We start from the raw sequence: 23,853 nt of genomic DNA on the forward strand, positions 1-23,853 counted from the left end.
TTTTCAATGTTTGTACAAGTACTCTAGAACTAAGTTCAGGATTGACTTGTTTTTTATAACCAGTTCTTACACTTAGAATAACACTCCCAGTACTACAAAACAAACTAAAGACAAGCTACATTTGTCTCAACTTGGTTGGCCCTATATACCATTGGTCCCAGTCTTTGTGTTTGTTGACTTGTGTATTAGAGTCTTGATCTTAACAAAGTCAGCTCAACAGTTTTGACATGGAGAGGGGCCAAGTCCTTGCAGTGATAAGACTCACTACCAAACAGCACACAGACAATCTATTTGTAGAGATATAATTGTGCTAACAAGTCTGATCCCCATTTTTGTCATCTCTTTTGTTTGTGTGTCCACAGTATCAGCCTACACTCCATCTCTGAAAGTCTGACTACATCTGGATTTGTATTTGATTCAGTCCCTCAGTCTGATGAGACACTTCAGGAGGGACATTTGGAGGATCTGTTAGATCTGAGAGACTCCAAGACATCATCACTAGTGTCTGGAGCTCCCATCTTAGCTTTTGGAGAAAATAGACTACAAGATGCAACAGGTAACATTTCTCTTTTGTTTCACTATTTGTTTCCCTTAGAGCTCCTCACCACACAAGTGTGCACATGGTTTACCTTTAAGTGGAGTATATTCTCATAGTTTGTATTTAGGCAGACAATGTTCTCATCTTGTATAACTAATTAAGTTATTTATAACCCATTCTGTTGTGAAATAATACTATATATAGTCTGTTCCATATATTTTATTCAGAATTTTTTTCTGTCATGTTTTTTTTTTTTAAACTTTCTTAAATAGTTATGCAAATGATTTCATTTTTTAATATTGACTTTTACTTTTTCCACAATAAATTTCTAACTGTAAGATTTACATTTTTGTTCTACTAGTCAAGGCTAATGAAAGATGACCCAGTTTAAAAAAACCTTATTGGTTAAATAAAATATTAAATGCAATGTATTCAGTTCAGGTTGGTGGACAACCAAAGTACACACAATGATGAATTTTTAATTTAGCAAATGTCTTTTTTTTTTTATTTTAAATTCTGCAATATACAAGAATTAGCACACACACACACACACAAAATGTAATGTGTCTCTCAATGCTCTGCCGTTTATCTACATCATAAGTCTTAGTGTTCAAACCAAAATATCTACATCATAAGTCTTAGTGTTCTAACCAAAATATCTACATCATAAGTCTTAGTGTTCTAATCAAAATATCTACATCATAAGTCTTAGTGTTCTAACCAAAATATCTACATCATAAGTCTTAGTGTTCTAACCAAAATATCTACATCATAAGTCTTAGTGTTCTAACCAAAATATCTACATCATAAGTCTTAGTGTTCTAACCAAAATATCTACATCATAAGTCTTAGTGTTCTAACCAAAATATCTACATCATAAGTCTTAGTGTTCAAACCAAACCTATTAATTTTGCTGATGATGTTTCTCTTCTATTTTCTTGTCATTTGTTCATGTGTATTGTTTCTTCTCAGAATCTCTATCATGACCCTAGATTGATGCAGTAAGTCAAGTACCATAAGCTTTATCCACTGCTGGTGGTCTATGTGATGTTTCTTGGAAGCTAGCACTGTTGGTGTCTCCACTCTACAGTACTCATGTTGTGATGGTCAAGCTCATTATTTCATTACCTCCCTTCTGCTGTGTGTTACTGGGATCACTGGTGACTGTCCCAGAGAGCACTCAATGTGCTTAGGTTGTTGTTTTTTTTTATTTGTTTTTACTTTATATACTGAACTGCCTATGACTAATTTGTGCATCTTCAATTCTATGTCAATTGAAACTTGTCAAACTGCATACCACTACAGTGGTGTTGTGTGTTAATATTTATTGTCACTTTAAAATTTGACACAATCATTACTTTTTTTTTTGTATGTTCTAAAGTACTGGTCTTTTTGTCAATTTTGAACTCCATGGTGTGCTTGCATTAAGTTGTTTCTCTTGGTGGGTAACAACAGAGTGTACATCATCATCTAGTGCTGCAGTTTTGTGGAACATTGTGTTTTGTTTTTTAGACATGGAACATTTCTCTAAACTAAACCAGATTGAAATTGTAGACATGGTTGAACCTCCAAAGGTTCAGGATGCTGTGGATAATCTACACTTTCTGCACCAACCCAATGGCAATGTGCCAAGTGATGCTGAAACTCTTCTTGTTGATGACATTAATAAGAATGTTCGTTTGGAAGGGGAGTCCGTTCCCTCAGACTTGAATGCGTTGATCAGTCCTTGTCACAGTAACACAAACCAGAAAGCCATTCTCTTAGGCCGGGGAAACAGCTTCAGCTTGGGGAGATCTGAGGCCATTATCATCAACAGTAATAGAAAATCCTGGCAAGTGGAAGAGACAAACAGAAACAACAATTGTGTGGGAGACTTCAACACAACTCATGGCTTTGCTCCTCCACCAATTTCGATTTTAGTCACAAATGGGACAGATGTTGTTAGTCAAACCACATCTGGTCAGAGTTTCGATGAGTTAGAAAAACTATGGCACAAGGTGGAGTCCATCATGCTAGCCAAGCAGGAAGTGGTTCAGCAGGTCTTGGAGGAGTCTGGCATTGGTGAGGCAGGTGAAGAGGATGAGGATGTCTGGCAGGTGCTGCAGGAGAACTTTCAAGTGTAATCATAACTGCAGATTTACATTATTAGCCATTCCATAGCCCTAATACACTATTTTCTCACTGAGCAAACATGAGGTCATTCATTTAGGTTCATCCCATGCTATTACACTTAGATTATTGGTCATTTGAACACCTGTGCATAATGTATGTGCAAATACAATGTCAGTTTTGTCTTTTTTCCCCCCTTAGTAAATATGCTGTACACTTGGTTACAATTATTGTAAGCATAACACTGAATTTCATTTTGTCATAGATTTGTAAACAAAATATTCCTTGATGTTAACTTTCAATGTATTTTTGATTTGCAAGTATTTATTTTGTGTATATATGAACTAGTAGACACAGATGTTTGATTCCAAACATTGGGTTGCAAGTAATGGTTTTATTTGCTGCTCCATGCCCCGTTTCCTGTAATTGCTTACACTACAACCTATAGACCTACTTTAACAAGCTGAAAAATGACATTTCATTTGCCCACCTGTACTTCAATTTACTCAAGTCATTTTCATTTCTGATTTGTAAAACCTATATTAATATTAGAGATTGAGAAAATGATCCTAGCTGCATAGGAAAACACTTTTCTTTTGAAATTTACATACAAGCTTAAGTGTTGACTGTGATCTGTAAATAGCTCTGTTCTTTGGGTGGGGGAATTATTTTTTTTCTTCCTATTCAAAGAGCCTTCTTGTTATGATAAACAATTTCTCTTGAGATTTTGTTTCATATATGCATGTCAGTTGTGTTTAGTTCTGCTGGTGACCATAATGAAATGCTGATTGAATCAAGTATGCTTGTATTGAATGAATAAAAAAGAAAAAAATCTTTGTTCTATGTTTTATTTTCTGTCAAAATAGAAACAAACATATTGACAACATATTTTGTAGTTTTGAAAACAAATACTGCAAAAAAAACAAGTGTCACTTGATTCATATATGATCTCCAAGCATTTATAAAAGTAAGCATGTTTAATTAAAATGTAATGTAATGTCCATTGGTATTGACAATAACACAATGTGGTTTTAGCACATCAGACTTCAACTAGAACACACAAGTTTCAACAGTCATTCAGTAGGGATGGTAATATTATGTCCCTCATCAATGAAGATATCTCTGTTCTGTAGTAGTAAATACCTATGTTATCCAATGCATTTATTTCATTCAATTAAAAAAAAAAGGGGAGAGATAAAAATTTAATGACCAGTAAACAATGTCACTGGCATCATTTTTAGATTGATTTCATCAGTCTATTAGGACTAAAATTTCAATGAAATATAAACATCCATCCAAGGGCCTTGATCAAGTCCTGCAAAAACAAAGACATCAAATAGTTAAAATAAAATGTTGCCAATTAACTTCCATACACAAAAAAAAAAAACATCATCAAACCCTTCTCCAGATTCTAACTTGATGTACAGTGTCAAGACAAAGCTAATGTTGACTAAGCTCTAGTTTTTGTCGGGACATCAGAGTCACTGCTACTACTCTCCTCACTGTCACTAGACTGCTTTCCTTCTGACAAAGATGCTTTGGCTCGCATGGACTGTAAAGCTTTTTCTCGAAGACGCCTTTCAAGTTCTTCACCTTTTTCCTAGAAATATACCAATGGTTCAGTCATGAACAAAACTAGTGTGTAGCAGTTCTAATTGTAAGGCTGAAAATAACTCTAGACAACATTGAGAATATTGGGCAGCATGATGGATTTTTAAAAAATACTGAATAATAGAAGAGGGATTTGGGATTCATTGGTTTATTGTTCTACTTGATGAATCTAATTTGAGTGAAACTATTACATTGGAATAATGTATTGAAGCAGTTTCATTTGGAGGAATGTGTTTCTATGCTTATTTGTTTTACACTTATGTGGGAACAAAGAATTCACTAGAACTAATCATTACAATGTGATATCTACTCACTTCCATTATAGCATTAATATATTTCTTTGTAAAACTAAGTTTTATTGATACAATACTGTGAAAGAGCTTTATTTTTTTAAAAGTCTAGTAAAATCATAAAATATTTGAACATACACTTGGTGAGGTGTTTTTTAGTACTTTATCAAGTTGATTGGCCTATGACACCTCAGTACTAGTCTAATAATGTCATTTTGTTTATTCCACAAAAGTCAACTTTTTGGATGTGGAACAATTTGATACTAAGCAAGAAATGCAATAGGAAAGCAAAGTGACTGAGATAAAGAAAGCAACAAGTTTGATGCCTGAGTTACAAACATGAATCAGTGCAATGGCACTACCTGAAGTTCATTGCTCTCCTTTTTATGCTTGTGTTTCCTGTGTTTCTTGTGCTTTTTATGTTTCTTTTCTTTCTTCTTTTTCTTTTTTTTAGACGCATCAGACTCCTAGGTCAAACAAAAAAAAAAGATTAACCTTGAAATATTTATTCATAGCAAAAATAAAATGAAAATAAAAGACACATTCCTTTCTTCAAATTAGTTACATCCTTAGAGTACAAATAAAGTCATGAGATGATTAACAATCTAAGTTTCACTTACCTCAGAATCACTGCCACTATCTGAAAGGGATTCGTCTGGACTTTCATTCCGTACTGGTTTTTCACGACCGTTGCGAGAGGAGCTACCACTAGCATTTTTCTCTTTTGACTTCATGTCTCCATCCCTACCTCTCTTAGGATCATTTCGTTTATCATCCTTGTCTTCCTTCTGCTTAGACTTGTCTCCACTTGCCCTAGAAGAACTGTTTGCAGGTGATCTCTCTCTTTTTGAACTCTTTGACATTACAATTCTCTCTTCAGAGTCCCTCTTTTTAGGTCTAGGGCTTGGAGAAGAATCAGTTCGCTTCATTGGTGGAGCACTTCTTCTTGGTGATGGACTAACACTTCTGTTTACCTTGCTGGCTAACCGGCTGTCTTTTTTCACATCTCCCTTGTCTTGTAACATTTTGGCAGGAGTTTCCTCATCAGAACTACTAGAACTGTCACTGCTAGACTCAGAAGGTGGTCTACGAGATGGCTTAGCTCGACCACTGCTTTTGGGAGGTGGGGATAAAGAGGCATTTTTACGATTCAACTTTGGAGATACTGAGCGTTTCTTTTCTTTCCTGGGAGACGTTCTAATAATTCTTCTCTCTTTACGAAAATCACTGCTGTATTCAGAATCTCTTTTAGATTTGGGTGAAATAAGTCTACTTTTGCTTCCCCTGCTTGGACTTCTAGATGGCAGCCTACCCGACTTGCTGCCTTTCTCAATGGAATTGCGTTTCAATATTTTTGAGCTTTGGGGCGAAGGTGTGATTCGTCTTTTTATTGGTGGTGTAGCAAGCTTTGACTTCTTTTTGGGAGGTGGAGGTGAACCTGACTCATCAGAATCTTCTTCACTGTCTGAATCTGAAGATGAGGATTCCTCCTTGGAAGGAGCTTTCTTTGGGGGCGGAGAACGAGATATCTTGGATCTAAGAGGTTTTCCTTTTGGAGGAGGGGAAGGTCCTCTTTCAGACTCCTCAGAGCTTTCTTCCTCCGATAATGACTTGGAAGGTGATTTCTCTCGCTTTTTCTTAGTTGGAAGAGGAGATTGTGGAGGTGGTGAATGTAATCTTTTCCTTGGAGATGGTGAAGGAGAATATTTACGCCCTTTAGCAGGAGGGGAAGAGTTTCTTCTATTTGGTGAGCTGGACAATCGCCTTCTCCTTGGGGGTGATGGTCGGCGCCTAAAATATAATAGAACATTAAATGAAATATTTGGTGGAAGAAAAAAGATGGACAAATAAAAAAAAATACTGTAATTTATAAATATACTGTAGCCATTAGATATTAAATTAATATTTAATTAGTCACAGTGCCAAAAGAAAACAAAATGGCTACCTTGCTGGAGAAAATCGAGGAGGAGGAGATCTTCGTCTTGGTGATTGGCCACTTCTGGAATGTCACACACAAAATAAAAAAAAATAGTAATATCAGATGGCACTATTTATTTTATAAACCATTTAGAAATATATATTTTTACCTTCTTCGATTTGGTGGAGAGAATCTACGCATTATAGGACTGCGCCGCCTTTGTTCTGGTGTCCTATGACGTCTTACAAATGGAGAAGGTGTCCTCCTGCCCTCTTCACGTCCTCTGCCTGAAATGTTTGATAGTAATAGAATTAGTTTTAATGCTATTTTGTTAATATTGTAAAGTTTAATCAATTATAAACATCTCCAGAGTTGGGAAAAAAAAAAGAAAAGTTTTTCTACACCTGTGTTTGAGAACAGGTATGCTGTGATGACTCTAGGAGTCAAAACTTTTAAATCGGAGTATTTTTTAATATTTTAATAATATTACAAATTACATTGCTTATGTTCTTTGTGTACCCACAATATCGGTATTAAAATAAAAGCTTTAACTGAATCTCATTGAATTAATATCAAAATGAATATCCTGGGCCACAAGTCATTTCTCTTCTACTTTTAAACGAACTATATACACCCACCTACTTCCTGGCTTATCTTTTTGACTTAATACTTTCAGCCAATGCATGTTCTATAAGACAACATTTGTATACATATAGATGGAAGAACTTTGCTTTTCATCTTTTTAAACTTGGAGTCAAACTTTATATCTGGTCCAGGCAGTTCTTAACATGATAGATCAATGGTGTTTTGATAAAATCTTTGTGAAACAACTTCAAAGGAGTTTGTTTTAAAAGTAATACATACTTCACTTTTGAAATGCATCTTATGTAATACATACTTCACTTTTGAAATGCATCTTATGTATGAGCTACAATCCTGTTTGTTTCTTAAGTTATTAAACTGTTAATGAACAAAAATACATCAATACTGACAACTGGGAAGACATAGCTCTAGACAGCAACAGGTGGAGAGAGACAGTGACCAAGAAAGCTATGGACAGTGAAAGTACATGGGTCTCAGCCCAGGAAGAAAAACGCACAATCTGAAAAACGGCAGAAGCAAAAGCCACCTTAACCTGCGCTATCTGTAGACGGGAGTGTCTCTCCAAAATAGGGCTCCACAGCCACATGAGGAAGTGTGCTCTGAGATGAACCATAGTCGTTCTACGACTGAAGGAGGCCAATGAATGAATGAACAAAAAAAAAAAGAAATTTTCAGCTATGGGCCAACTAAAACCGTGTGTATTTACAAGTTCTTGAGTAATAGCAGTCTACTGAGATCCACAATTCAAGATAACCTTTCCCTAGAAGTGGGAATCAAAAACCACATAGGGAAGGCTGCGTCCACCTTCACTAGACTCAGACCAAGAGTTTGGGTATCCAGAATCTCACTACAATGACCGACATGGAGGTATACACGGCATGTATTTTTGAGCACGCTACTGTACGGCAGTGAGTCATGGATTAGCTATACAAAGCAAGAGAGAAAATTAAATTCCCTGCCTCCAAAGCATCCTGAAAATCACATGGCAAGAAAGAGTAACACCAAAATATTTGTTCGAATAGGTCTTCCCAGCATTTTTACAATCCTCAGACAAGCCACCTGCACTGGCTTGGTCATGCCCATTGGACGGAGAACAATCATATCCCAAAATTTATCCTTTATGGACAAATCTAGACAAGCTAAAAAAAAAACTGGTAATCCCCACCTCTGATATGTGAATGTAGTAGACAATAATGTTGACTATTAGGAAGACAGCCCTAGACTGCACTGTGGAGAGAGATGGTGACAAAAAAAGCTATAGACAGCAAGCATTAGCCTCAGCGCTGGAAGAAAGAATGCCAAACAAACATTGGCTGGCCATCTTAACCTGCAAATTATGATTTGATTTTTTGATTTTTGATTTGAGGCACATCGGCACAATTTAGGCCATGTCGTGGCTGCAGTCCCCTAAGGATCCCTCTCTCTCTAAACAACAAGGGCCAGATTCTATCGAAGCAGGACGTTTTGGCGCCGCCGTTTTGGCGCGAAGGACGTTTTGGCGCGAGCCGTTTTGGCGACGGGACGCTTTGGCGCGAAATACATTATGTATGTTTATTGTATTATTTCTTTTAAAAGAATTATTCATATCTATGTTTTGCATGAGTGTTTGTGACATATTTTTCACGTACTAAATGTAAATGTGTGTTTGTTTTTCAAATCATTTTCTTTAATAAACATTTTGGCTTGTGTATGTGTGCTTATTAAGAGTCACACTTTTATTTTCAAAAAGGTTTTTTTAAGATATTACTTTAAAATTAAAAACAAAATGAAACGATGATAGACTAAAAATTGATGCAATTATTTGTTGACATTAACATTGGTTTATTTAATGACTGTAAGGTATCTCCAGCTCTACATACCAAACACTTGCTAATAATAAGTACAAATATAATACATCATATACATGTACCATGTTTCTCAAAATATTTTAAGTATACTTAGACACCATGGTTATTTGCCTAAGTCGCTGGAATTCAAGGGTTCATTTAAAAAAAAAGCTAAGTGCTTATTAAATTATCGTCAAATGATGTCTCGCGCCAAAACGTCCCGTCGCCTAAATGGCGGGGCCAAAACGGCGGCGCCAAAACGTCACGTACCGAGATTCTATACAGTCATATCATTAAAATCAAGGTCTATTCACAGTTAAAATAGTAAAGGTAGTACAAATTTAAATATTTGGTAAAAATCTAATGTAAATAGTGCATGTTCACAAATTCATAAATCAGATCTTCGTAGATAGCCCCACTTCCCGGATAAAGCCCAGTACCTTCCCAGGATCGACATTATTAAATAGTGTATTTAAATTAGTGACTCTAAAATATTTCGCCCTGACATCCTGGTATCTGGGGCAATCAACGAGGATATGTTCCACGGTGAGGCGAGAGTCACAGTACTCACAAAGTGGGGGCTCCTCTCTCTTCAGTACAAAAGAGTGCGTGATGTAGGTGTGGCCAATCCTAAGTCTGGACATGGTCGTGCTACCACGCCTTGTCAGACCCTTAGATGTGGGCCGCCACCTGACATCCGCCACAATCTGCCTGAGTTTACTGTGAGTCTCAGCCTCCCATCGGTTCTGCCACTCTCGATAGGTGGCAGAGGCAATACTTTGTCTCAGGTCCGAGTAGGGAATTTGGGTTCCTGACACCGCATGATTTAGGGCTCTCTTTGCTTCTCTGTCTGCGGCTTCGTTTCCGTCAATGCCAACATGGGAGGGGACCCAGATGAAGGTGACATCCCTACGGTTGGCTGTTATTTGGTCCAACAGCTTCAGGCTCTTATGTACCAATGGCATGTCAGTCTTCATCCGCCCCAAAGCTTGCAATGCAGATTTGAAGTCGGAGCAGATTATAAATTTCCTCCTTTCTGATGCTTTTACGGCCATAAGTGCAAGCAATATTGCGTGCAATTCGGCCGTAAAGATGGAGCAGCCATCGGGGAGTCTACGGGAGATTGTTTTGTTCCGAAAGGAGCAGGCACACGCGACCTTTCCCTCCATTTTGGATCTGTCTGTGTAGATGGTGCCACAATCTCCGTAGCTCTCCTGCAGTTCCCTAAAGTGGACTTGTAGTATGCTTGGGTCTGTATTTTCTTTTTTGAAATTGAGGAGGGATAAATTTAATTTGGGTTTATTCATTAGCCAAGGAGGGTTCTGAGGGGTTTCTATTTTAGAGATTTGGTCAATGGGTGGGGTTAAATTTTGGATGGGTTCTCTCATTCGAAGGCCCAACGGCTGTATGACGATAGGCCTTCGATTGTATAATTCTACCTCTGTGGGGTTAAATATGGAGTCAAAAGCAGGGTTCGTGAGGTTGGATTTTAGCTTGACTATATACTGCATTGCAAGCTTTTTCATTCTTATATCCATGGGGAGTTCTCCAGCCTCCACATGGAGACTTGGGATAGGTGATGTACGAAACGCGCCAAGACAGAGACGCAGGGCAGCATTTTGTATTGGTTCCAGTATTTTTAGGTACGACTTCCTTGCTGCTCCATATATTATGGATCCGTAGTCTAGCTTGGATCGAATTAGACTCCGATAGAGCAGAAGCAAGGTATCTCTGTCAGCTCCCCAGTCCGTATGGCTGAGTACTCTTAGTATGTTTAATGACTTTTGGCATTTCTTCTTAAGTTCCTTAATGTGTGGGAGAAAATTAAATTTGGAATCTAAGGTGAGGCCTAAAAATTTTGTAGTTTTCACGACAGGGATCTTCTTTTTGTGTATAAATAGTTCAGGGTCTCGGGGACTCCTCGGTGGAGTCCCCTTAGATTACAAAAATGCATACTAACTGTTTTGGAGTCTGAGAATTTGAAACCATTATAGTTTGCCCAACCCTGAATTTTGTTTAAACATAACTGTAATTTTCTTTCTAAGGTGTTCATGTTTTTCCCATAAGTAAAAATGACAAAGTCATCAACATACAAAGAGCACTCTATGCCAGGGGACAGCGCATTTATGATGCTATTTATTTTAATGTTGAACAGGGTGACTGACAGAATGCTGCCCTGGGGTACACCCATTTCCTGGTCATGAGTGTCAGAAGCGGAGTTGCCCACTCGAACCTGAAATTTTCGATCTTTCAGGAATTCCTCCACAAGGTGGTCAGTTGTTGTCCGCCCCTGCCGGAATCCGCACTGGTAGTTTGAGATCACTTTATTCCTTTCCAGGTACTAGACCAGCCTACTGTTAATCATTCTTTCCAAGGTTTTGCAGATGCAGCTTGTTAGTGCTATTGGTCGATAGTTAGCTGGGTCAGAGCCGTCTCTTCCCGGTTTAGGTATCGGTATAACTGTGGCTTTCCTCCAGCTGTTTGGGAAAGCGCCTGTTTGCCACACACAGTTATAGACCCCTAGCAGGACTGCCAATGAGGGTTCGGGAAGGTGCTTGAGGAACTGGTAATGGATTTCGTCTTCTCCAGGCGCTGTGTCATGTGACTTGTCCAGCGATTCCCTCAGTTCCTCAAGCGAGAACGGTTTGTTGTAGTCTTCATTGTTCTCTGACCTGAAATCAATGGGATGTCTTTCCTCCCTGGTTTTGACTTTTTGGAACTCTAGCGTGTAGTGTGCAGTGGATGATTTTTCTGCTATTGAGGATGCAAGGCAGTCAGCTATTTCTCTGGGGGACGTGACAGTTCGTCCTTGGTTTTTCAAATGCCCTATTGCATTTGATTCTTTCCCTTTGATTCGCCTTACTGCCTTCCAAACCGCTCTAGCAGAAGTTTTGGCATCCAGACTGCCGACAAAACTTCTCCAGGAATTCCTTTTGGCTGACCGTATGGTTTGTCTAGCCTTTGCTCTAGCTATCCTGAATAGCTTTAGGTTTTCCAGGGGATTCTTTATAAATGCAGCCAGTCGTTTTTTCCTATAGCCAATAGCACTTTTGCAAGCTGTATCAAACCATGGTTTGCTAGGCCGTTTTGGATTTGCAGAGGTTAGGGGTACATCTTTCCTGGCTATACTTAGTAGCTTGCTAGCAAAGGTATCAGCTGGGTTCTGTTTATCGAGGATATTTTCTGTGATATCCTCGGAGCATCTTTGTTGGAATTGTTCCCAATCGGCCTTATTCAGTTTCCACCACTGAGGTCGTCCTAATGAAGGGAGATTGTTAGTAATGATGATTGGGAAGTGATCACTTCCCCGTAGATCATTGCTAACTGACCATTTAAAGTCGTCCAGAAGTCCGGGGACGCATACGGTGAGGTCAATGCATGTGAGTGATCCAGTTCCTGAGTGCAAGTAGGTCGGTGATGCATCATTAAGTATGCATAAATCATGTTGGAGGAAGATATCCTCCAGCATACGACCTCTTGTGTCGGTATTGTTGGATCCCCACATGGTGTTATGGGCATTGAAATCCCCAAGGATTAAATAAGGCCAGGGGAGTTGTTTCAATAGGTCCTCCATGTCTGTTCGGTTTAATGGAGCGCCTGGTGGTAGATACAGGCTGCAGCAAGTGATAACCTTGTGAAGGGTTATCCTAGCTGCTACGGCCTGTAGTGTGGTCTGTAGTTCTAACCTCTCATGGGGGATGCTATCCTTCACAAGGATACAGACTCCACCTGATGCTCTCGCTGCATCCTCAACATTCTTGCTGTAAGCACGGTAGCTTCGGAAGCTGATGCAATCTTTCAGAAATGTTTCCTGTAAGCAGACAGCTACAGGAGTCTCAGAGTCCATCAGTAGCTGCATTTCCTCGTAATTGGCCTTGAGGCCTCTACAATTCCACTGTACAATTCTGGAATCCATGGCTTATTCTAGATGACCTACTTGGAGCTATTTGGCCTTGGGAGGCCCCCGGAGGGGTTTCCCTTTATTCCAGTGACCTTGGTATTTTTATTCTTGGGTTTGGATGGAGAGGAGGACAATCCCCTTTTGGGGGAAGTCTTTCTCTCTGGAGAGGGGAGATCCCTCTGGTTAGAGCGGAGGTTATTTCCTCCTCTCTCACCTCGGGCATCCTCTCCGCTTTGATTTCTCCCCTTAGGGAGTTGGTCAACCTCTAACTCGGTAGAGGTTGGGGTGTCTGGCTGGGTTCTCTGAGGAGAACCTGTGTCAGACATGATGTCTCCGGGTTCTTCCGGAGTATTGGTTTTGACATGCTGCTCAGTCTCCATGCTCTCATCAGCGAGCACAGAGAACCTGTTCTTTAGCATGACAACAGGGCTTTCTTGTTTCTTCAGAGGTGTGTTCTTTGGCAGTGTTTTCTTCTGAGTTGGAGGAGGAGGAGGGGGTGGTGGGGTCAATGTGTCCGTCTGTGTGGCTATGGATCTTCCTATCTTAGCAACAGCCTGGGCGTAGGTCTTTGTCAAGCCGAATTGGCCCTTGGGTAGGGCCAGTACAGCCGATTTCGCCTGGCTAAAGGTACATCCGTTTCTTGCCTTGTACTCCTGCACGGCAACCTCCTGTTTCCACACAGGGCAGTCCTTGGAGTAGGCTGAGTGGCCAGCTTGACAGTTTGGGCATTTGAACTGGGCTGTGCAGCCCTTGTCCTCATGACCCTCTCCAGCACATCTGGCACACACAGTGTTCCTCTTGCAGACTGCCGCGCCGTGTCCATAACCCTGGCACTTGAAGCACCTCATGGGGTTAGGTATGTAGGGCCCCACTGGAACTCGTAGGTATCCTGCCTTCACATACTCTGGCGGTGTCCTAGTTCCGAATGTGAGGATAATAGTGGCGGTTTTGACCTCCTCACCCTCCCTGCGCCTGGTAATGCGCCGGGCATGGGTGACTCCTTCAATGCCCTCCACTATTTCCTTCTCGGAACATTCCAGTAGGTCCCTAGAGCTGATTACACCTCTGCTGGTGTTCAGACTCTTGTGTGGCATGACTTCCACTTGGAGATCACAGAGTCTTCTGCATCTTAAAAGCGCATCAGAGTGTGTCTTGCTGTCTACTTCTACAAGGAGTTCCATTGATTTGTGTAGCTTAGACACACTCTTGGGCTCTCCCACTACTGACTTAAGTCCCTTATAGATAATAAAAGGGCTCAACTTTGTCAGGCTTTTTCCCTCCTCTGTGCACCTAACCACCAGAAATGATGGCCAGGTGGCACAGCTTTTTGGGACCTCCTCTTTTTTATCATCAATTCGACGTTTCTTGCCCAGACATAGGTCTGGGGCAAGTAGTTTTGTGTGTGTTTTTTTGTCCATATATATTCTTGTTAATTCGGCACCTGTGCTCCCCACCCGCCATCGAGTCCAACAAGGGGACGGGCCATTCGGATGTCCAGAATGAGCCCGCCAGGGCTACACAGGTGCTATACTCAGTCAGCTGCTACATCGGACATGTGTCCGATACAGCAGCTCCCAGATTGACCCTCCAGCCACCGCCCTCCAGCATAGGTCGACGACCTATGCTGGTAGCTCGGCATGACCAGCCGGTTGACCCAGAGCTGGCCATCTGGGTCTCAGGTCTAGGGGAACTTGGAGCCAAAGTATTGTGTTGTTGTGGTTTATCCTCAGATAGCCACCACTCAAACACCAGGATCTCTTTATCCCCCCTTACCCGTCGCAGTCCATGGCAAACGGACTGGTCTAGGACGTAGTGAGAATTTAAAGTTAAGGAGACAGTGTGATGATCAATGAAGGCAGACTTAGGAAAAGAGGAGGCAGACACAATGATAGAAAAGAAGTAGGGCACTTTTGAGCTCCAAAAGTGCTAAGGAAAGAGGAGCGCAGTTTTACGTCATGTCTCGGGACGAGTGCAAATTATGTGGATGGGAATGCCTCTTGAGAATAGGGATCCTCAGTAAGATGAAAAATGTGGTCTATGAGATGAACCATAGTCATTTTGTGATTGAAGGAGGCCAACAGAAAGTAAGAGCAGCCAGAGAGGAGCTATGTTTGGATGCAGAAAATGTTCAGCATACCAAGGCGTCCTGGTGTGACTTCTTATATTTCATGCCAACATAAAATTTTACTAGACTAAATAGATCACTACCTCCTTCTAAATTACTTTAGAACAATAGATTAAAGATTTCCGAATAGGTAAAAGCAAACTGATCTAATTCGCTCCATATGAGCACAAACAACTTTAAGCATTATTAAACTGGAGTGTCCCTCAAGAAACAGTCAAATTTAATGTATATAATAATCTGCCTAATCACATCAGATCAGGAATACAAGTGTTACACAAACTGTGAGATGGGGCATAACATTGTGACAACGTGGCACAAAGCCATTCAATATGTTTTTCAAGGGACACAAAAACTTATTTCCTTGCAGTTAAAAATGCATGTGTGAAGTATTGTTCAAGTAGAATGACAAAGGTTTCAAACATTTTAAGCGTTGATGGAAAAGACATTGTTTCAACTTTAAGTGGGCCCTTTGGTACGTGCAGGTTTTCCAACTCTAAATTACATTGTAATAACAATTATCTAGATCTAGATCAGATCTATTAAGATTGATCTATTCAGTATTCTAGATCTAGAACTTGAAAAAAAGAATATTTTTAATGGGAAAAAGATAAGCATCAGGAATTTTCTAAATATTGAAAATTTTTGGAAAAATTCACAACTGCATTTATCAAGTAAAGCACTTTGATTTGATTAATTATAAAGATTCTCATTTATATTGATATTTTTTAATATATTTGTACCAAATTAAAAAGATTTTTAAGTTTTTGATTAATTATAAAAATTTTCAGAGTATTTTCTTCAAAAAATAAATTAAATAAGTACAGTATGCAGACTTTCACATCATGTCTCTGAAAAAAAAAGTGTGTGATACCAAGTAAAAAAATTGTTTAAAAGCTGTCAATAAGAGATGGTAATCATTTAACCATGCATTGGCAAAACTGCAAAGTGAATAGTAAAGAGCCAATACTTATTGTTCAACATTTGCATTAGATGGAGCACCTATCCTTCTATCCTGTATGGAAGATGACAAATGCCAAGACTATTTTATGAAGTAAAATCTTTCATCTCATCTCTGCCTGTGGTCCCTTCAGGGGCATAGGCCACCAGCCAGCTTTCTCCAGGCATCTCAGTTCTGTGTGAGTCTCTACAACTGTCCCCACGTATTGCTCATCTGCTTCCAAATCGAGGCGTCATGTATTCCTGGGCCGTCCCTCTTCCTCTTTCCTTGGTGGTTCCAGGTTAGGGCTTGCCTTGTTATGTTGGATGCAGGCTTGTGAAGGGTGTGACCTATCCATCTCCAGCGTATCTGAAGGATATCTACTTCAATGGGCTGCTGCTTTGTTCTTTGCCACAGTTCCTCATTTGAGATCTTGTCTGGCCATCTTCATCAGACAGGTATGGATATGATGGTGATTCTCCAGGTCTCTGCTCCATAAAGTAGTATTGGCTTAATAATGGTGTTAAAGAGCCTGATCTTGGTAGTGGTGCTTATTTCCCTAGATCCCCAGATGTTCTTCAGCTGATGGAAGGCTGCTCAAGTTTTACCAATGCGGGTTCTGACATCTGCATCTGTTCCTCCATGGTGGTCTATGATACTGCCGAAATAGGTGAAGCTTTCCACCTCTTCCAGCTCCTAAACTTGGATTGTAATGGGTGTATTGTTGGATGCCTTTATCTTGAACACCTTGCTCTTCCCTTTGTTTATGGTAAGACTCATTCTAGCTGAATTGTCCATAATTACATCTGCTGTTGTGTGTGAGAAAGAAGAGCCAAGTCATCTGCAAAGTCAAGGTCGTTTAGCTGTTTCCGCAGTGTCCTTATTCAGTAAAATGATGGCATTAAAGATTCTCACAAAATGCTTTGAAGACCTGCTAGTTGGAGAACATCTGGCTGTTTCAAAAAGACATTTTGGAAAAGATTACTGTAACTATTGCACTGTTCATCTCATTTCTTCAAAATTAGTGAAGAATTTGGCTGACTAAAAGAGAGCTTTAGTCAACCCCCAGCAGGCAGTAGCCTCATCAGTCTCATATGGACCAATGAGTAAGTCTTTGTAACAGTAAGTGTTCAGACTCAAAAGACAATGCCATTATGTATTTTATTATTGATTAACCATTACCATTCAAATGATTGCCTTTTTCATCATCTCCAGAATCAGAAGAAGAGCTTGATGAATCTTTGCCACTTTCATCTTCATCATGCTTTCTGTAGTTTCTCCTTTTTTGGATACCAGATTTTTCAGGAGATGCATCCACCTAAAAAGAAAAAAAAAAGTTGTATTTATTCTAAATCTTAATTAAATATTTTCAAATAAAAAAAGAGTATATGCAATGTCTGTGAAAACTTGCATCAATTTTACAACTACAACACTTTACATACAAACTTACAGGTTTATCATCATCTTCTGAGCTACTAGAACTTTCTTCAGAACTTGACCTAAACAAAGTTAAAAAAAAAATACATTAGTAAAAACTATTCATAAAATAAATGTTTATAATTAAGAGAAAAATCAGAAGAATTATTATACCTAGGTTTTTTCCTAGTTGGTACACTTCTACGAGGTGATGGGTGGCGTTTGTTTGGTGACGGAGACCTACGAGGAGGGCTTCTACGCTTAGGTGGTGATCTCCGCCTCGGTGATGGGCTTCTTCTACGTGGAGAAAGTGACCTCCGTCTGGGTGATCTGGACCGGCGAGGAGACCGTGAGCGCCTCCTGACTGAAGGAGGAGAATATCGACCACGCCCAAAGCCTGGCCTAAAAGTAACATGAAGCACAGATACAGAGTTAGACTAAAATGACTGCTACAACAGGCAATTTTTTTGTGTGTGCTGAGTTTTAAATGAGTATTACTTTCAAACAATGGCTTAATACAAACCTAGGGCGTGACATAGGGGGTCTGCTTCTCTCCCCTGATCTTGAGCGACCTCTGTGTCTTCTGTCTCCAGAATAAGAACGTCGACGTCTGTCTCTACTATCTCGTCTCTCAGGTGACCTATCTTTTATCTTGTCTTTATCTTTTTCTGTTGTATCTTTACTAGAAGTATCTTCTTTAGTTTCAGTTTTCTGAACACTTTGAAAGGCACACAAAAAATTAGAAAACTACTTGCTAAAAAAATGCAACTTATTTTTTTTTTAAATGTATCTGATAATGTTACTAATTAGAGACTCCAAAAAAAAAAAATTTCATAAGTACTGTATTCAGCAAACAAACAAAAAATGGCAGCATAAACAGAAGACACACTCTTTTACAAAGTGCTACCTTTTTGACTGGTCATCAGTTTCTCCATCAGACTTTGCTTCCTGCTTAACTTCTAGTTTATTAACATCACTAGATGGCGCTTCTCCAGAGTCATTAACAGATTTCGCATCTTTTTTATCTTCTCTGTCACGACTTTTTCTATATGAAAGGTTTTAATAGATTTTAATTAATGATAAATATGTGATAGAGATTAATAAATATATGTAAGACATACTTTTATATTTTAACAGAATAACAAGACCTTTCCAGAAATCACATTAACTCTTGATGCTTCATTAGAATATTTTCTATATTGGACAGGTGTACTTAGTTACAAAACAACTGTTCAATAAGGACTTGAAAATGCACCCACTATCAAGAACGTAAATTGATGTGACCTACTTTTTTCAAAATCTGTCTTTGGAATTGATATTTCAACTTTTTTGTTAAGTATCCAATGCTAATCATTAATTGAGAAATATACATTTACATACATCTATTAGTACATGTCTAATTGAGACATGGAAAAAAGTGTTCATACAGCGACAGCGATATAAATACCACTTCAAAAAAATAAAATTTGTTAAATTAAAAATATTTTATAATAATAAAGCTATATAAAATTTTGAATTTGAAACAGTAATTTATTAACTATGACTATAACAATATGTATTAGTGTTATGAAGTAAATTATGGTTAACGCTATTAGTAATAAAGGAGGCGTGGTGGCTGAGCGGTAAAATGCTTGACTTCCTAACCAGGGTTCGAATCCTGGTGAAGACTGGGATTTTAAATTTTGGGATCTTTGGGCGCCTCTGAGTCCACCCAGCTCTAATGGGTACCTAACATTAGTTGGGGAAAAGTAAAGGCGGTTGGTTGTTGTGCTGGCCACATGACACCCTCGTTAACGTAGGCCACAGAATCAGATGACCTTTGCATCATCTGCCCTATAGACCACAATGTCTGAAAGGGGAACTTTTTTTTTTCAATAGTAATAAAGAAAAAAAAATAACAATACAAGTATCCAAATATTGCTATAATATTTAATAATAAAATGTAATTTCTAATCTAGAAAGAGCATATGCTAATATATTTATTGTTGCTGTAAATCATTGATCAGTTTGTAATAAACTCAACAGAGTTAAGAAGTTGAACATTTTTCCTTTCATTAGGGAATGATAATGGATGTGTCATCAGTAAGTAAGAAAGAGCACTTGGAGAAGTAATAGCTCAGACTATGGCTAAACATTCTCTCAAAATTATAAAATATATCATTTCAGGTGGTAATAGTTTCTACTAATGAACATAAGATTCAGTATTCCATAATACTCATCCATACATTAAAGCAAGGTCCAGTAGATGATAAGTTTGTAGCAAAATGGAATGTGAAAAAAAAAGATATAAAACTCACAGGCCAGAAGTGAGTGTTTGGGAGGGTATTTTAAAGTCATTCCAATTAAATGTAAAATACATAAGTAGAATTCACTGGTCAAAATGGGAATTGTCAAAATGTGCCAGTTCTATTGAAAGTGGAAAAAATGGGGGAGATGGGGGTTATGGCCTAAGTATTACGATTTGCAGGGTGTAATACAAAAAAAAAGGGCCCAGGCCCAAAAATATCATATAAGAACCGATAAGCAGAAAAATAGATAGTGTCAATAATACTATTTATTATAGTGGAGAATGGGGGGAAGAGAGAAGTGAAACTCAAATTTATGGGCCAGTCCAATTTAACCTATATAGATACTAGAATTCCCTGGTCAAAGGAATTTATGGGAAAGCGTTTACTTGTGGGCTTTTTTATCATTATTGGTATGTAAAAAAAAAAGGGAGGTCCATGGCTAAATAAACAATATATTAGCCTGGGAACGAATTAATGGCGTAGCTGGTGGGTAATGCTAGTCAATTATAAACTTAGTTACCTTTGGTTAGATCTAGAAAATAGGACAGAGGGGAAGAAATAAATCTATCAGTAGTAGCTAAAGAGAAGGAATAAATCAGTACGAACTAAACCCAGAATAATGGGGGTACACTCCTGGAATAGTGGCGACCCATACATTTTATGTCTCTTTTTGTACATTGAAGAAAATGGAGGATTATTCTATCAATATGTACATTAAATGAGACAAATTAGATCTTTTAAAGCGCTGGTTATGATTGTGCATGTGTTTTCATGTGTGAATGTTGTTCGGATTTGCATCTATATTGTTATTGTACAGTAGTTATGCTGAGGTTGTCAATTGTAGTCAAACTAAATTTTCATTTGATTGGATCAATAAAACAAAGTGCACAAATGCAATGAATGTGAAATGTAATCTTTAGTGTCCATGGTGCTTTTAAAAAATTAAATTCTAGACATAAATTTCTAAAAATAAAAGTCTCACTATTTTATACAAACTCCATCTTTTGTTCAGACTCAGAATGCAAGACAAAACTAAGGTGGCTCTATGATATTTAAGAGCAAGAGTATTGGAGTTAAGCAATTTTTTTATTTTTAAGGTGAACAACTTTACATCTTTTCAAATAAAATAATTAGTTTATTCTAAAATACTGTTGAAATGAAGGTGTTCTGAAATGCATGGGTAGTTTTTTCAAATTACTGTTGTGGAAAAAAAAAAAAAGGAGAAAATTACAAAAAATGTAAAAAGAAATAATTTATACTCAAATGAGTTTTTTTTTTTTATTTTACAAATATTTGTTTCTTCCTATTTAAAACTGATGACTTACCCTCTGTCAGGAGTTTTACTTCGTCTGTCTTGTTTCTCAACTTCTCGACGTTCCCTTGCTAACTGTTCTTTTATTTGCTCTTCCTTTTTCTTGACCACTTCTTTTAAACGTTCTTGCTCCTCCTGAGGAAACAAGTGAGAAATGAAACAAATGAGGTTTAGAAATAAACATTCACGAGAAGATAAAGATACAAATTATAAACAATCTCTCACAATAGATAAAATTCCTTAAGGCTAAAACTTAGCAAAATAATTAATTTTAAAACAATAATAATCGAGTGAATTTATTCAAATGAATTGACCTGTCTTTGTTTAATTTCATTTTTCTTTTGTTCTAGGAACTGATTTGGTATGCCAGTGACATTCTCTTGAGCACTACACAGATGGTCCCACAGTTCACTCAAAAAGATTCTAGCATTTTTGCCATTCAGAAAGCCAGTGAGGTTGATTTGCATTTCTTTGGCATCTGGGTGCTGTAGATACATGATGGGAAGATGGCATGCATAAAGAAAGGTTCTTTTCAAAATAAGTCTAAATCATTTTTTTTGGTTAAAGCAATTATGACCAACTAGTGATTTTTAATGTTCAATAGTTGGAAATGAAAAATATTTAGTATAAAAAGTTTTGACAATTTTTTTTTCTCGTAAAGTACTTTTTTTTTTTAATCTGGCAAAAGACATAAATGGTTAGACTAACTAAATAAAAAAAAAAACTAATATAATTACATGAAATGATATAGTATAACTAAATAAAAACTATTAATTTACTTGTGTCATGTTAAAACTAACTATATGTTCCTATTTAATAATTTGAGAATCTGTATAAGTTATGTAGATATCTCCACTTGGAGTCCTCATAAGTTAATAATTTAAGCTGTAACAAAGTAATGTTCTATTTATGGCTTTCAGTGACCAGGTTTTCACTTGCTTTCCAAGTCTAGCCCAGCGAACCCCTGACACCCGCCATCTAGGCCAACACTAAGGCTGTCGTGTTCCAGCACCACACAGGACAGAGTTACTTATACAAACTCTGACCCGGGTCAACCAAGCAAATCATATGTCTGTTAGCTCTGCAAAAAAGATTTTCCCATTCAGTAACACCAGCACACAAAATTAAGTAGTTACGTCCATTCAATAAACACACACACGCACACAAACTGTATACAATTTAGATTTGTATTCTAATTCCAAACTTTAGGTACCCACCCACCTTGAATCAGATGGAAAATGGGGGAGCAATGTCTGACGTAGGAGATAAATGTATTTTTTTTCCCTAATAATTTGGCTCATTTACTACTTGTTAAAAAGAAAACCAACCTGCTGATATCTTTGTCAAAGAACTGTGTAGTGTAGCATCCACCATAACAAAGCTTACAAATTTAGTGGACCTGACACAACACATCCAATTTTGGATCATTATTAGTATAGTATGATTAGGTTAAGTCTACTTTTAAAAAAATCTTAACTTCTTTTAAGTTGAATGGTGAATCGTTCTATATATTACAATTTATTATTCAAATCCTTTTCTCTTTAATCTCTATTAAGTTTAATCAAAAGAAACAAATGTTTATTTTCCCAAATCAAATCTACCTAAGTGGAAAACAAATTCATTGAAGATACCTCCTGGTTGCAGTTAACCTTTCTTGGTTTCTTATAGCAGCAGAAGCTAAGACTAGACCGACACAAAACCAAATGGATAGATAATAATGATACAAACCCACCATTGAGCCAAGCAGGTGAATTATCTGTGTGGCAGCAGATAAGAGTATCTAGCTACCAAAGCATTGAGAAAACATCCTGTATCTTTGCTCTGTAGTGAGTGACAATGCTTGAAGGCCATTTTGTTTATAGTGCTTCTCTGATCATAAGAGGAAATAGTCAACAAATGAGAATACATTCAACACTATCCCTGAAAGCGACTTTGTTGATATTTTACCTGAAATAGGGTTGGGGGTATTTTGTCTTTCATGTATTTTTTATATTTTTTTTTAAATTTTTATTGCAATTATTTCCGGTTCCTTTTACCCTAAATCATGAAACTAGTGGACATTAAAAACCTTATGATTTCAACCAATGACAGGGTTATTGAGAGGCACTGTTGGGGAACAAAAAATATTGAACAAATATGTCAGTTGCACAAGCACACTCTACATGACGATAAGGATTATATTAGAAAACACAGAATAAATATGTCATTTCATACCCTCTCTTCAAGCTGATTGTAAACAAATTCAACAACAACATCATCTTCCATTCCTAGCAATTCTGTAATCCTTTGAGCAATCCAAGGTTTCAAGCTATCAACATTAACTTTAGTCATATCAACCTGGAAACCACAAAATTTAGACAGAGATGATTTTTTTTTTATATCAAAGTTTGATTATGTATGCTACATAAAGCAGTGAGTTGTTCAGTTATTTTTTAATAATTGATTAGGGGACAATGTCTTAATCCACATATCTACATGAAATTCTAGGATTTCAGGCTGTCTTCATTAATATTAATGTTAATATTAATATTTATGGAAAGCTCTTATATACCAAATAGCATTGAGAAGTGAGCATCTTGATAAAACTAGTTACATAAAAAAAAAAGGTGTGGCAAATTTCTCGTGGCACAAAAAATTGTTGGCAATGTAGGGTAACAGAGATTTGATGCAATGGACAGAAAAATATTTACAGTAAAGTGCCCCTGTTAATGGTTGTAAGTAGGTATAATGACACAATGCAAAGTATGCTTACTTTTCGCTCTAGGCCCTCTCCAAATTTCATTGTTTTCATTAGTTTTTTTCTTTTGTCTGAAAACCGTGTGTCCTGCTGGGCTGTAGTGCCCTAAAATAAATAAAAATATAACTTCAATACAACAACAAAAATGTACAAATCAAAATATAAATCAGAGTGTGAAAGCATACCGACATCTTAAAAAGCCTTTTTTATGCTTGCAACATTTCAGCACATTTACAACTGTA

The 23,853-nt window shown here is 37.8% G+C and overlaps 2 protein-coding genes across 23 annotated transcripts in view; one reads left to right on the plus strand and one right to left on the minus strand.

Annotated features, from left to right (window-relative positions):
• Positions 1–3,481, plus strand: part of LOC106071844 (MAP7 domain-containing protein 1-like) — a 69,925-nt gene extending 66,444 nt beyond the window's left edge. For all 20 annotated transcript variants that reach the window (XM_056032653.1, XM_056032662.1, XM_056032650.1 and 17 more), the window contains 2 exons: positions 363–556; positions 1,511–3,481. In XM_056032653.1, the coding sequence (XP_055888628.1) occupies positions 363–556; positions 1,511–1,524 (208 nt within the window). In that variant the 3' untranslated portion in view covers positions 1,525–3,481. The remainder of the gene's footprint in view (positions 1–362; positions 557–1,510) is intronic.
• The window catches only part of LOC106071849 (serine/arginine repetitive matrix protein 1), a 33,263-nt gene continuing 12,889 nt past the window's right edge, over positions 3,480–23,853 (minus strand). For 2 of the 3 annotated variants that reach the window (XM_056032671.1, XM_056032672.1), the window contains 14 exons: positions 23,627–23,716; positions 23,089–23,211; positions 21,189–21,359; positions 20,888–21,009; positions 18,182–18,319; positions 17,798–17,992; positions 17,449–17,676; positions 17,309–17,357; positions 17,041–17,176; positions 6,636–6,753; positions 6,494–6,547; positions 5,169–6,339; positions 4,911–5,015; positions 3,480–4,247 (listed from right to left, as the gene is read on the minus strand). In XM_056032671.1, the coding sequence (XP_055888646.1) occupies positions 4,098–4,247; positions 4,911–5,015; positions 5,169–6,339; positions 6,494–6,547; positions 6,636–6,753; positions 17,041–17,176; positions 17,309–17,357; positions 17,449–17,676; positions 17,798–17,992; positions 18,182–18,319; positions 20,888–21,009; positions 21,189–21,359; positions 23,089–23,211; positions 23,627–23,716 (2,850 nt within the window). In that variant the 3' untranslated portion in view covers positions 3,480–4,097. Of the gene's footprint in view, positions 4,248–4,910; positions 5,016–5,168; positions 6,340–6,493; positions 6,548–6,635; positions 6,754–17,040; positions 17,177–17,308; positions 17,358–17,448; positions 17,677–17,797; positions 17,993–18,181; positions 18,320–20,887; positions 21,010–21,188; positions 21,360–22,606; positions 22,744–23,088; positions 23,212–23,626; positions 23,717–23,853 lie in introns of those variants that run through there. The other variant, XM_056032673.1, reaches the window with a different exon arrangement.

This window comes from Biomphalaria glabrata, chromosome 6 (assembly GCF_947242115.1).
Source record: "Biomphalaria glabrata chromosome 6, xgBioGlab47.1, whole genome shotgun sequence".
Lineage (NCBI taxonomy): Eukaryota > Metazoa > Mollusca > Gastropoda > Planorbidae > Biomphalaria > Biomphalaria glabrata.